Source organism: Curcuma longa, chromosome 11 (genome assembly GCF_044706935.1).
Source record: "Curcuma longa cultivar G26 ecotype Majalengka, Jawa Barat chromosome 11, ITB_CL_G26_1.1, whole genome shotgun sequence".
NCBI classification, from domain to species: Eukaryota; Viridiplantae; Streptophyta; class Magnoliopsida; order Zingiberales; family Zingiberaceae; genus Curcuma; species Curcuma longa.
Genome location: NC_133871.1, coordinates 22,094,806 through 22,108,698, shown reverse-complemented (window position 1 = coordinate 22,108,698; position 13,893 = coordinate 22,094,806). Strand labels below are relative to the sequence as shown.

The 13,893-nt window shown below is 41.2% G+C and overlaps 3 protein-coding genes across 3 annotated transcripts; 1 reads left to right on the top strand and 2 right to left on the bottom strand.

The window, feature by feature from the left end:
- Positions 1-419: 419 nt before the first annotated feature.
- LOC141841014 (peptidyl-prolyl cis-trans isomerase FKBP20-1) lies at positions 420-4,719 on the top strand. Its single transcript, XM_074729132.1, has 6 exons — positions 420-579; positions 2,272-2,399; positions 3,751-3,884; positions 3,966-4,045; positions 4,133-4,225; positions 4,335-4,719. The coding sequence occupies exons 2-6, from the start codon at positions 2,291-2,293 to the stop codon at positions 4,483-4,485; spliced, it is 567 nt and encodes a 188-aa protein (XP_074585233.1). The 5' UTR covers positions 420-579; positions 2,272-2,290; the 3' UTR covers positions 4,486-4,719.
- Positions 4,720-5,346: 627 nt separating this feature from the next.
- LOC141841484 (protein CANDIDATE G-PROTEIN COUPLED RECEPTOR 7-like) lies at positions 5,347-6,928 on the bottom strand. Its single transcript, XM_074729657.1, has one exon. The coding sequence runs from the start codon at positions 6,859-6,861 to the stop codon at positions 5,512-5,514; it is 1,350 nt and encodes a 449-aa protein (XP_074585758.1). The 5' UTR covers positions 6,862-6,928; the 3' UTR covers positions 5,347-5,511.
- A 521-nt stretch (positions 6,929-7,449) lies between these two features.
- LOC141839775 (U-box domain-containing protein 43-like) lies at positions 7,450-13,307 on the bottom strand. The gene is made up of 5 exons (XM_074727601.1): positions 12,882-13,307; positions 12,023-12,805; positions 10,479-10,785; positions 9,567-10,037; positions 7,450-8,784 (listed from the first exon to the last, which is right to left on the bottom strand). Exons 1-5 carry the CDS (start codon positions 13,305-13,307, stop codon positions 7,670-7,672), a joined length of 3,102 nt encoding a protein of 1,033 aa, XP_074583702.1. The 3' UTR covers positions 7,450-7,669.
- Between the last annotated feature and the right edge of the window lie 586 nt (positions 13,308-13,893).

Genomic DNA, 13,893 nt, shown 5'->3' with positions numbered 1-13,893 from the left:
CTACACTCTACACCTCTCAACTCTGGCGACATCCATCATATCCGACCCCTCGTCGGTGAGTTCAGATTCTCCTAGCTCCACCTGTCACCGCTCGTAAGCGAAGTTAGTCAACGAGACGGCGATGATGATGACCGTCCCGACCGGAGACGAAGAGTGCCCCCACGGCGTTGTTGCCCACGACCTGCTCCTCCCCGTCGGTCAGGAAGATGGAGAGGATAGTTCGCTGGAGACAGGGGCGAGAGGCACTCCCATGTTACGGCGTGCAGTGCGTGCGACGGATATTTCCACCACTCCAGCACTGTCAACGGCGAAGGGGCATTTCGGAAAATCAGGAAATTTTAAATGGTAAAACGAAAATATTCCGATACTATATCTATATCCTATTGTCAGGTGTCACCTCATCTACGCCGCCTGCCGACTCTCTCTCTCTCTCTTTCCCAAATCAATAAATCCGACGCACGCCACCGGCGCCGGTCCAGAACCTTCCAAAGTGTCTGCAGCGTGCCCATCAACGCCATTGTTGTTAGGCGCCGATCACGAGCTCTCCCCAACTGGATTAGCCCCTTCTTGGCTGCTCTCGTCAGTCTCCTCTTGCCCTAGCTATTTCGCTCCCTAACCTTGTCATGCTTGATCTTAATTTGTGGTCTGTGTTTGTGAAAAATGCGCTTCGTTTTCTGATTTTATATTAATTGATAGGCGATGATGGGGAAATTGGGATAAATCGGTTGGTGGATCCGTTCTCATTTCTCGTCTGGCTTGTTGTATATGCTTTTGAAATACGATCGTAATTTTGTGACTTCGATTTGGAGATGGACCTTCATTCTGAACGATTGTGTCTTAATTTGTTTGGATATGAAACTGCATGATAAACAATAGTCTGTTCAATCCTGGTTTTTTTTAGGTGTTTTGTTCACTTTGACAAATTGATTGCTGTGCTGTGTAAAATAGAGGATCTTCTTGACTTATTATTACGATTGCCAAGCATGGATTATTGTGCACGACTCTTCACCTTCTGATTAGGTTGGTCTATATCTGACAGAACTTCCTTATATCCGTAATCAATTGGATCCCTTTACATGTAAATACTAATCAAGAAAAAAACTTTATTTATAACTATTTATTCCTTCACGATGCGGATCATATCCATACATATGTAACTACTATATATCATCAAATTACAGTAGTTATGTATGTATGGATTTGATTCGCAACAAGGAGGAAGAAATAGCTGTAGATGAAGACTCCATATAGGACACTTTTGAAGGGGGCTCCATTGAATTTTCGTGTGCAGCCTATGCTTTTGTCTGATAATTGCCTACCTCGCCAGATGGTTGCCACCAATGTTGATACGTAGCTTAAGTTCATCAAGCACGCTAAGGTCAATTAAACTGCCCCTAATTATTTCTAATTGCTTTTGAAGAAATGATGATACAAACCTCTCACTAGGAAACCTGTGTCTTGTACTCGGGACAAGATCTAGAGCTTGCACTCAAGCTCTGGACAGATATTGCACATGATCTCTAGCTGTGCCATGATCAAGCACTCTTTTCAACGTAACCAAAAAAATAAATAAACAAGAGAAAGTTCTAGAAATTGCTATGTCACCATGCCATCTGTTAGGGATGGTTGTTCATGTTATATAGCTCAATGGCACAATAGAGATAACTCGATAAGGAGGAAGAAATTAACAAAAGAGAAGTAAATGGCACAATACAATAGAATGCTTAGAGATGATAAGCGACTTCTCGACTATTGATTATTTCTTGATGAGAATTAAAAGGTAGTCTCAAGTTAGGTAGTCTCAAGTTGTGAATAACCATCTGATATGGTCCAGGAGGAGTTGTTTCATATAAGCAGCATCATATTAGAGACTATTCTATTTGATTATGCTGGTTCAGTTTGTTGAGTTTCATAAAAATTCCTGAGCACTTATCATTCTCTTGACTGTGAGTTAAAGTTGCAAACATTGTGACCCCAGATAATCTGTATCCATAGTTCTGATGGCATAGTGCTCAACAAATCATGAAGTGGACATATTTAATGCTACTGGCATAGGTTTATTCATATGAATAAGAAAATTACTGATCTTCTCTTCATCCTGTTATTGTTGATGATTTGTTTGCACATATATCTGCCCAATTTTCACGTCTGCAAGTCTTATTCTTTTCACTTGCCTGAAATTCTTCTCTGTTTTACATGTGCTTATGTGTTCCATTTGTTTTTGCTATTGTTTTCTTCTTGCTTTATCTCATAAGTGCTTTCTTTTGACAGCATACTAGCACAGAAAAGCATGGATGCTACTGTAGATTTAACAGGTGATGGTGGTGTTCTGAAAACTATCATTAGAAAACCCAGAGATGATGCACTTGCACCATCAGATAGCATTCCCGTGGTAGATGGTAAGATCATAACTCTGATCTTCTATAGTAATTTTTTTTTTCATTTCAAAAAAGTAATGCTGAAAACCTCTGGTAATATGGTACATAAATTATGTTGTTTCTGTGAATTATACTTTAAGCAGTTTAGTGAGAAAGTGTTACTTCTGGTTTTTTGAGATGTGAAATGTTTTGATGGAGTTTAATATTGAAAAAGAACATGAGAGCTGTTTTGCTGAAAGTAACTCGTGCTAGTGGAGTTTACTTTGGCCATGTCTACTTGGATGAGAGGAAATAAGGAGAGAAAGTGAATTAAGTTAATTAAAAATGAGCATGCTTCTATAGTACCATGTGGGTAGTTAAAGATAACACATCCTGAGGACCAGGTAATGTGAGAGGGCTCTTGCTGTGCTGATCCAATAGTCCTGTGCTGGTAGTCCAGACATCCTAGGCATGCTTAAGAGAGTAGGGGACTTCCGTCCTGAATGATACTTATTTAGGGAGTCGACAATGGGCTCATCTACTACTATATTCGAGGAAAAGAAAAGAAAAAGGGTAGACGAACTGTTTTGCCTGGAAAGGAATTGTTCAAGGAAATGGAAGAAGTTGAGAAAAATTACTACATAATTGGCAATTGCTGCAGATTCATCAACACTATCAGCAACAATTAACATGTACACAAACCAGCAATTCATTCCTGTCATATCTGCCTGCTTTTGACTGAACAAATCGAGTTTGGCCCTTCATTTGCTTCTTGTTGTTTCTCTTCCTCATTTCCGCAAATATATCGTGGAACTCTAGCCAATTTCTTTCTCTTTGTTCTCATCCAAGTGAACAGGGCCTTTATGTTTTGCTTCTTTGAATGAATTTGAGCTTGCATCCATATATATTGCATGCGCTTTTCCTCTTATAGTAATAGAGGACATTATCATGTTAAATCATATTTCTTGATGAACTTACCACCTTTATGGTGATATAGAAATTGTTTGTTGTTGTACCTTCCATGATTTCTTTTTATCATTCTTAATGTAAACACTCATCTCCATGTTTTATCAGAAAACTTAGACTGTACCATGCACTTATGAATAACCCAAATCCTATCAAAATTCAGAAACTCTAGGCATTCAACAATAGCATCAAGATGAGTGTGAGCTAAAATGTTTCATTACTGCAATATATATAAATCTTTACTGAACTTAGCCTGCTTGAGAACTGGTTATCTAGAAATTCGTGTCATATATTCTGAGATGCTAAATTTAGATGATTGCCTGAAGAAGGAATTTTTTAAAAGGTCGTGTCATGTAAAATTTTAATGTCTCCCTTGGCCTTTTGGTTACTTGATTGAATTGGAATGGTGCTTGTCGGTCTATGACAGTTCATTATGAAGGCACACTTGCTGAAACTGGTGAAGTTTTTGATACCACACATGAGGACAATTCTGTTTTCTCATTTGAGATTGGAAGTGGCACTGTGATAAAGGCTTGGGATATAGCTTTAAGAACCATGAAGGTTAATTAAGGAAACATCTTGCTCTTCAGCTTAATCCTCGTAGTTGCTAAACTATCTAACGAAATATGATCTTTATTCAAGGTTGGAGAAATATGCAAAATTACATGCAAACCAGACTACGCCTATGGAATCTCTGGTTCTCCACCTGAAATTCCTCCCAAGTAAATGAACCAAAATCTTTAATTCGTTTTTTTTTTGTTCTGACTACGATCTATGTTAAATCTACGAGGATGTTATTTTGGATGCAGTGCAACACTTGTTTTTGAGGTGGAGTTGGTAGCATGTCGGCCCCGGAAAGGCGCTAGTCTCGGCAGCGTCTCAGATGAAAAAGCTCGACTGCAGTGAGTTTTGGATTTTGAACTGAAACTTCATAGATTTGTCGGGAGCTCAAGTCGCACGGTTCTCTGCAAAAAAAAATCATCCTCGTCTTTGAATGCTTTTCTGATTCAGGGAACTAAAGAAGCAGAGAGAAAGCATTGCAGCAAGCAAAGAGGAGGAGAAGAAGAAGCGAGAAGAGGCAAAATCTGCAGCAGCAGCTCGAATACAAGCTAAACTGGAATCCAAGAAGAATCAGGGGAAGGGAAAAGGCAAAGCAAAATAGTTTTGCATTTTCATTTTTCATTTCCTTCGGCATCAGTTGCAAACTAAAACTCAGAACCTCTTGAAGCCCAGGGAAGTAGAAATTCCTGGTCGGTAGGAAGCAAAAAACTAATCTTGGAGCAGCGCTCACTTGCACGATGACGCACTTATCATTTTCATGAATAATATTTATGAATTAGTTTTAACTCAATCTTAATTGCCGCATGTTCATGCTATATGAGAGTATTAAAATCTTTACTGATATTCCAAGACATAGCAAATGATATAACTGATGTAATAATGTGTATCTAAATTAATCTCCTTTTATATATGTGAAGTTGGCTCTAGAAGACCATTGAGGTTGAGAATCTACTAAAAATCTTCACTGACGTTTAAAAAAATAAAAAATTTATATGTTTTTTTAATCCATTAGCTCAAATTATTGATCTAAGATTAAAAGTAGCAGTGTCATCTAGGTCATAATAAGTCTCTAATTAACACATTCTTTTGGCACAACTAGGATATTACAATTTTAAACTGGTTTACTGAGATTAAATTGTCAATCTTTTCAGTTTTAATCAATGCATGATACAGCTAACATTCATTTGAAAGGTGAAGATAACTTCAACAATCTTAGTCTTCATGAAGATTATCTAATCACTAGAAAATCGAAAAAGTAGGACACAGATTGTTCCTAAAGATATTCTAGAAGTGACAATACATGCATAGGATCTAGGCTAAAGCTAGTATGTTCTTAAACTCTTGTGAAACTCCATAAATGTTCATCCATAATAGCATAAAACTTCTTAAGATAACATCTAACCTCATACACAAAGATGATAAACTTTTTGTTTTTTGATGACTAAGGTTTATATAGAAAACATTATGGAAACAACGCAAATGGCAATCATAAGAAGTGAGGGTACAATACATTACAGTTTTTGTTTTTTGTTTTTCCCTTTTAGCCTATAGCAAGAACACTATCAGAGATCAGTAACGATCAAACCAAGAATTTTGAAAAAAAATGATATCTCCTTACTATTGCCGATCAGAGTTCGAATTCTTCCTCACGAAGAGCTAATTCTGCAGCTTCTTCCTCCTCATCGTCGATCACGAAGTACTGATTCCTCTCTACTGGCCGGAACATGTAGAACATGAACAAATAGAAAATAAGGCCCACGGTCTCCTCAGCAGCCACGCTCACCCACCGGTATTTGTAGGACGCGATCGTCTTCAAAGCAAAGACGACGATCCTGGTGAAGTAGAGGTATCCAATCACGACAATGTAGAATTGCCGGAATAAGGTGAGCTTCATGAGGTTCCTCGCGGCCTTCCCGTCAGTCTTGGACGTCTCTCGCAGAGATCTTATGGACCAGATGATGGGGAACAGAACGGCACAGCAGCAGATGATATCGATGAGGAGGAAAACCTGGTTCCAGGTGACCCAGTCCTTGATGAACGGCCCAGTCTCGCCGATCACAACCGACGCGATGTTAGCAACGATCTGCAGCGGGATCACGATCATGATAACCTTCTTCTCGCGCTCCTGCAGGAAGGGCTTGAGGAAGGACCAGCCGGTGCCTATGAGGACGATGACCGTGAACAAGAGGACGCCCTTGAGGACCTGGAAGACGTAGAAAGGGACGTCCCACCCATGAGGGGTGCCGGTCTTCCGGATGTAGTGCTGGTCTTCGGCGGCGAATACGAGGTAGAGAGCCTTGGAGAGAAGAAGTCCGGCCATCAAGTGGTGGATCTGATGGGAGGAGAGCCGATTCTGGAACAGAGTGAGGTAGATCCATACGGCCAGGAAGGCAGCGTAGGCGACTGCGAAGAAAGTGTAGATCGATGGCACCGGCGACTGGCCGACCGACAGGTAGTCTCGGGTGTCGTCGGGACGGGTGTTGTACATCTCCGTGCGGACCGCCATCGTGACCGCGGAGCCGGGGTTGCAATTGGCGAAGTAGAGGCTGTATTCGTCGGGACGGGGGACCTTGAAGGAGTCGTTGAAAGCGCCGCCGGGAGGCGGCGGGGAAAGCTTCAAAAAGTTGAAGAGGAGATCGACGTAAGGGCTCATTAGGATGCAATCGGGGTAGGCGTTGGAGTCAGTATTCTGCTGCGCGTCGTAGGCGGCCTGGATGAGGCTCTCGTCAGAGATGAGGAAGAATCCTAAGTTGGCCTGGTCGACGGCGAGGGCGGAGGAGGAGGAGGAGGAGGCGACAGAGACGCCCGTTATGTTGATGTTGACGGTGCCCTTTAGACCGAATCCGAACTTCTCAAACAGTATAATCTGCCGGGAGTCATCTGAGATATCTAGGGTCTTGATCTCCGCCATGGAAGGAAAAATCAGAGCAAGGAGGAGGGAGATGACGAGAGGAATCCGACAGGGAGCTCTATCCATGGCGACAGAAGTCGAACTGTCAGCCGGCGACTCGGTGTCCACCGGAGGCGGCGATGCGTATCAGACTAACAGCAGCTCAATCGGCGGAAATGGTGGGGGTGCAGGAATATTATAGACCAGCGGGCGGCGTTGAGGCCGGCTAACGATTTCGAAGCGCTCCAGCGATTGGAAGAAACCACGTAGTTTGGGCAATGTGATTGGCGAAGATGCGGTGGTGCAGGTTAAACAAACAGTGACGCAGGAATATCATATTCGCCGTCGGTAACGACCACTTCGATCAGATCTGGATGCCGGGAAGGATGGTGCGTCGTGATCATCTTTATTTTCATTTTTTAATATCTTCTTATTATAAAAAATAATTCGTAATATATTAATTAAAAATCAATAATTAAAAGGAAAATAATAATTAAAAGGACTTCTCCCTTCAAACTGATATAAAAATAATATTATTATGAACATCGGTTGCAGGGACTGATTCATCATTGTGGCAGTTCAACAAATCTCTAAGCCTCAGTTCTCTGCCATTGCTAGGATCCACTTTTACAACAGTCGAGATTCTTCACATCAGCTCAAAATGTTGCTAAAGTTGCTAAAGGTCTACTTAGCCAAGGAGCTCCTCAAAATTGCTTCTACGATCAACAGTTTTGTAAGTCTGTATACTTGAATATTTCTACGTTGTCGATGTGTTTGATGCTTGTTGAGCCTCGTGCTGTTGTTTCGTATTGAGCTAACTTGAACTTAAAGTATGATAAATCTCATTCCAAAAGAGTTCCTTTTCGTTATGCTGAAGATGCATTAGAAATAATTATTATCTGTTTCTCCTTTTTCCTTGATTTGAGCTCACCTTGATTCCACCAGATAGAACTCTCAAACTGGCCAAAGCGTCCTGAGCATATCGCTTGGTGTTGGCGTTCCCCTGCTTCATAGCTCCAATCAGTGCCATCACAAGACCTTGATCATTTGAATAGTCCATAGCAATCGTCTCGACTTGGAAAAACTTTTCCACTAATAGTGCAACATGTTCTTGGAGTTTTCCTGGTCGCACCTCTTTGAACGAATGTATCGTAGCATCAAAGACTCCAAGCTGTTCTAGCTCCTCTTTCGCATTCTTAATGCTTTGGACATCTAGAAGAACTGTGGAAAGTGCTTCCACCGCAGCTAACTGAACATCCATATTATCGTCGCCCATGAGATCAACCAGTGGCTTGATTGCATTTCCTTTTAGCAAACAAAAGGAGTTGCATTTGTCGCATGGAGCTTCGTGTAGTGGGCATAAGATAGGAGCCATTGTTCTTCTTCCACATAGTAAAGTGAAGGGAGAACAAAACCCATGCTGTAGTTGAGGTTCCAAAAGGTCAGTAGCAACTGAGGCCCTTATGGACTCAGAAAGGTACTTCAGACCAAGCGCAGCTTGCTGCTTCCATCTGCTATGTGAGTGGCTGCTCAGTTGTTCTAGGAAGATGCTCATGATCTGATTTTTCTGGACTATGGCAATTATCTCCGGGTCAGAACTCCTCGCATAATGTAATAGAAGGCCGAGAAGTCCATACACAATTCTTCTGCCTCTTCTGGAATTCCTTCCTGAAGAGTTTGATTGTTGCTCTTTGAGCTTAGCAATTGTCCATGCCAGAAGATCATATCCAAGGACTGTCTTGACTTCATCATCTGAGAAGGAAAGGTTAGCAAGCAGGCATGCAATTTCGCATGTCTCCTCGAGAGAGCTATCAGCATCTAGCAATTTTATCCTCAATGAAACAATCTTGACATAAGCTCTGAATTCTTCTGAAAACGCATGCCCCAGCTTTTCAGATAACAAACTTAGAAGTCTACAAGAATATACTCTGTGCTTAATCTCTGGGTGTTCAACATACTGTACTAAAGATTTAATTCCATCACTGCTTTTAATGCAAGAAGCTGATATATCTGTATCAACATAAGAAAATAATAATATATTTGAAATAACCGGAACATGAATTTACCTACAAAATTTCAGATTTTATAAAAGAGAAAAGAAAGCTGAAAATCAATAGGATTGAACCATCAAGAACCTACGTAATGTTTCGAAGAAGTTAGAAGAAGAATTAAGAAAATAACTTGATGTAACCAGAAAATATTGACAGAAAAATTTGGTCAAATCGAACTGGGAAAAGGCCTGCCATTGTGTCAAAGCAAAAGAAGGGTTGTGAGGAAGAGGAATGTGGATTTGGCTTAATTAGAGATCAATAAAGAATTTCTAAAAGCCAAGAAAAATTGATGGCATAAGCTGGATTTGGATCATGTGGTCGTTCGATGGATTAATTGGCACTATTTCTAATTTGATGGTGGATAATTGTGAAAGAGCTGTCAAAACTGAATGAAATAGGCTTTGAAATTAAAAATTACTCTTAAGTTGATGGTGGATGAGATATCCACATTAGGCTGGGATTCATTAATTGATATCTGAGGATGCTATTAAGTTTGCATTGATCAGACAACAAAACTATACACATTGGTTTTATTAAAAAATATTATGAATTGACAAGAAATGGACATGTACTATTGCAAGTGAAAGAATGAACAGAGTGGAATTTCATTTATGAACACGATGAATAATAATTTGGAAACTTATCAAGGTAAATGATTTGTAATGATTGTATTCTGACCACCAATAAGATTAAGACCTCAAAGTATTAGATATGAAGGCAGTCTAACTCTACAAAGCTCACCTGATGCTCGAGGAGAAGAAACAATTCCGCAAAGAATATGTAGAATAGCAGCTTGACATCTACAAGATGAATTAGACAGAAGATCCAGCAGTTTACGCATTATGAATTCTGATTGCATATGATGTCCTTCTTTGTCAGCGAAAGAAAATTCCCAGTGTCCAGATTTGGAGACAATGTTAGTGATAGTCGATGCTGCCAATTCCTTGGTCTCAGGAAAAACATCTTGCTGCTTTGAAAAAAGGATATTTGTAAGTGCTGGAAGAATGCCAAAATCTACTAGTATAGCAGCACTTTCATCCAGTGTTGACAAGTTAACCAAAGCATGTAAGCTAGAGTTCTTCTGCTCTTGACTGCATGAGAGCATATCAACCAGGATTTGGCCTCCTTGTCTAGCAATGTAGTCTTTGCCGATGTTTGTTAAACTCATTCTTCCAAGGAGAGTTGCAGTCTCCAGTCTAATATCTTCGGCCCCTAAAAAGGAAAAAAATGTCATTTGAAAGAAACAAAATTATTAATATGAAGTGCCTTGATGTCTTCACTATCTGAATCCTTGGACAATTATTTAAATGGCATGACTAAATTATTAAAATTCATTTTAACTAATTAACATGTGATCTAACCTTAGCGATGCAATGGTAACAATCAAGAGAAAGTTTATTGTTCCATGTTTTTGCCTTATACAAAAAAGTAATTAAATATCAAAAGTTTATAATTTTAAATACCAAATACAAATTTGCTATAGTAGTTATCTGAACTCCTCAATAGTTTGAGAAAAAAATGACACATTCGGGATCCTACCTACCTTTTGTAATCTCACAATACAGAAGTAACATACAATCACATATATTGGAGAGAATTTATAATTTTAGCTACATAAACCCAAATCAAATAGTAGAATAGTTGGATTCATACCACTGCACAATCTAGTCACTAATGGTTGAAATCTTCCAGCCATAGCTAAATGCTGAACATTGTCCTCAACCTTTTCAAGGTTTGTTAGTACTTCTTCAGCCAAATTTGATAACGTGGGATAATCTGGATTTTCAGCTATACTTGACAGAAGAACTAAAGCCCCTTTCTCCAGTGCTATTTTGGTGCAACAATCAAGTTCATTAGATAATTCAAGCAATAGCTTCAAAGCGTACTCCTTTTCCATTTCTGACCGCCCAGTGAGGCTACGAATTACCAGTTTAATTATACCCTCTTCAAGCATGATTTGCTACACAGTATGCCCCATGTTAATCATGCAATCATGACTAGGAAGAAATTCAGCAAAATAAAGATGAGACCAAAGATGGGAATAATCAAACAACTCACTGCATGAACATCACATAAAACTCCGGATATTTTATCTGAATATAATTATGAAGAGCAAACACGCTATTAGAAAGAATAATCATGTGGAAATCATGCGAACATTTAATATTGTACAGTTAGAGAGAGTAATTAATAGAGTTTCAACATGATAAAGATACTCTTGCTTTCTTCAGTTTGACAGATTATATGCATATCACTCAGAAGGGACTCTAGTCTTAGCTTTGCCATATTCAGATACCCCTTTGCTGAACAAAAAGGACAACATGGAATTGTAATGTAAAACCATAGAGGTTCGATGATAAATCAGGCACTTTCATAAACCCTGTCACTTTTTGGCTAGGGTAGTATATCAATATGATATTCAAGAAACAAATTTATATTCAGCTTGACAAGAGTTGTATGTGTTTGTTTGAACAGAATATATATATATATAGATAGATATATAATTTTGAACATTAGTGAGTTTGGCTCAATAATGTTCGTAAGTTGTATCTACTTTTTTCTGAGATTATCTATGATATGTTAACAATGAGTAATAATATATGTATTATTTATTATATAAATGATTTAACTAAATTATAATGAGCTATGTTGCCAGTTGAGCTTTGATAAAAGGTTGTGCTTGGATCAAGTTCCAAAAGCTTTTCAATATACAAATTTGAACAACCTCAATAAGTTAAAAAAATAAGTTCGAATATTCAAGCTAAGCTCAGTTTGGTTCAGCTCCTTTACAATCCTTCTTTTGTCAAACAGGATCCAAAGGCCTTGCTGCACAGGAATCACAGCCTTTTTCAATAATGGAGGATGATGTAATAGAGGAATCATTCCTCATATGAGGAACATGAAACATCAAAGAGACTTAATTAAGTCATTTCAAGCTGACCCCAGGTATGCATAGAAAGTGCATGGACATAGTTTAGAGATCAGCAAACAGACAACATGGAGAAGTGAATATGAATATGGACACAATTCATGGTCGAATAAAGAACCCAAGTGCTAGTGTCTCCATATTGATAAACAATTAGTGTGTAACAGCTATGCGTCCCCTTATTAGCCTAGAAATAAGATCATATGTTAGTATAGCAACAGCCAGACCTGATCATTTGTAAAACATAGGTGTATCGGGCTATTAGGAGTACCTTACTTTCACCATCTTTCACCATGCTAAGCATCGCCATCAGTGCTTTCCCCCTCAACTCTGAGCCAATCTTACTTGACTGGTCCTTCAACTGCCTCACCAGTAGATTGACGATGCGAGAATTCCTCACCTTATACCGGTATGCAGGGTGCTCCTCAGAGATCCTATATACGTTATCCAGCACCATCTCTATGCGCTCGACAGGGCATGAAGTTTCTTCTCCAAGATACTGCAACGCTGATTTAATCTGGATTTCCACATTCCGGTTAATCCACTCCTCGATTGCTCCAGACAGACCAATGTTTGGCTTCAGCTCTAGCGACTGTAGTATCAACCCGGTGACAGGACATGTTGGATCACGCCCATCTTCCGAGCAGCGGTCGAGCCAGTGACGGATTGCGGCACGCTCGTACGTCTGGGAAGACTCTATGACTACTGGATCCTTCATCACCTCCTTCGTCAGAGGGCAAAGGAAGTTATTGAAGGGCGAAATCTGCGCTTCTTCCTCGAAGCTAGTAACGACCAAACCGCCCGCCAGGCTGGGTTCCCTCGACCAGTCATGAAGCGTCTTCTCAAGGGAGACCAAGATCCGCCGCTCTGCCACCGAGCTCAGGCCGGACAGATCCACCCTCAGAAGTTTGATTTGCTCTCCTAGCTTCGTGTGATCGGACGGATCAATCCCGAGCGCGCGGGCGAGGTCCATGACAGTAGCCTTGGAGCTCTGCTTCGCATCCGCCGCAACCCTTTGGAGGACTGCATAAACCCTCTCCTCCGTCTCTGTGACCTGAATCAAATCACATTTTTGCCGTTAGTGGAAGTATCCGATATGTTTGTTGGATACATTAAGGAGAGAATGACACCTTGAGATGTGGCTGGTCCATGTCCCGTGAGAGGTCTGAAACCTTTTTGCGGAGGTCAGGGAGGTTGGATAGCGGAGCATCGAGGAGGGCAAGCCAGGCGGCGATGGAGGTCGCGCGGCTGCTTAGGACGTCAAAGAGGGGGACGCAATGGATCAGGATGTAAATTGGACTCCGGGTACGGTAAACAGATATAGTGGGGCGAGTAGCGTCGAGATCAGCGGCGACGCCCCCCAGAGCGGTGCGGACGGCCGGGGAGGACAGCAACTCGGGCGCGCGCGCGAGGCGGTGGACGATGCACTCGAGTCGCCGGGCGAAGTCCATGAATCGGCGCGCGGGGTCCCAGCGGTTGTCCTCTCCGCCGGCGCATATCTCGGCGAGGAAGAGGGCAATGGACTCGAGCGCCGCCGCTCCGCCGTGTGACGTCATCGACTCGACGCTGGACCGAGTGAAAAGTATGACGACAACATGTCGTCTTTTCCCCGTTATTATAAGGAAGCCTCCAAGCTCCGACAGGGTCTACGGGGGTAGTCAAGCCTCCGCTTCCCGTTCACTCCCAACCAAGCAGGCCCTTTCAGCTCTCCGTGTTTGCTGTTCTGGCGGAGCGAAGTGATGCGTACCCAAGGGTGCGAGCCAAACGCGGCATCGAGATGCGACGTGATTGGTGCGTTGCGAGTGAGGACCAAGTCACAAAATCATACGTTGACTTGTAGTCCAAGGCCCGAGCGCTTCGCTGTTTGAGGTAAAAACGATGAACGGCCGACTTAGCTTGTAACTGGCCGAAGTGATTCGGCGAGTCATTGAGGAGATTCTTAGGGAGAAAAGGAAAGGAATCTTTGGGCAGACTGTTTAAAAATATGAGTAATTTTCGATTGTTTCCAAGGAAAGAACAATGCGCATTTCTAAAAGTTTTCAGGGGAAATGTGCAAATTGAGACCGTCACACCGTTCCCGATTTGCACCTATATGTCGGTCTGAAATGTTTCCGGTTTATATAATATCGGTCTGAGACCTTT

Coding starts and splice junctions, on each gene's coding strand:
- LOC141841014 (XM_074729132.1), top strand. CDS start 2,291: ATGGATGCTACTGTAGATTTAACAGGTGATGGTGGTGTTCTGAAAACT. Junction 3,885..3,965: donor TAGCTTTAAGAACCATGAAG/GTTAATTAAGGA, acceptor TCTTTATTCAAG/GTTGGAGAAATATGCAAAAT. Junction 4,226..4,334: donor GATGAAAAAGCTCGACTGCA/GTGAGTTTTGGA, acceptor TTTCTGATTCAG/GGAACTAAAGAAGCAGAGAG.
- LOC141841484 (XM_074729657.1), bottom strand. CDS start 6,861: ATGGATAGAGCTCCCTGTCGGATTCCTCTCGTCATCTCCCTCCTCCTT.
- LOC141839775 (XM_074727601.1), bottom strand. CDS start 13,307: ATGACGTCACACGGCGGAGCGGCGGCGCTCGAGTCCATTGCCCTCTTC. Junction 12,806..12,881: donor TGGACCAGCCACATCTCAAG/GTGTCATTCTCT, acceptor GATTTGATTCAG/GTCACAGAGACGGAGGAGAG. Junction 10,786..12,022: donor TGAAAGATGGTGAAAGTAAG/GTACTCCTAATA, acceptor CATACTGTGTAG/CAAATCATGCTTGAAGAGGG.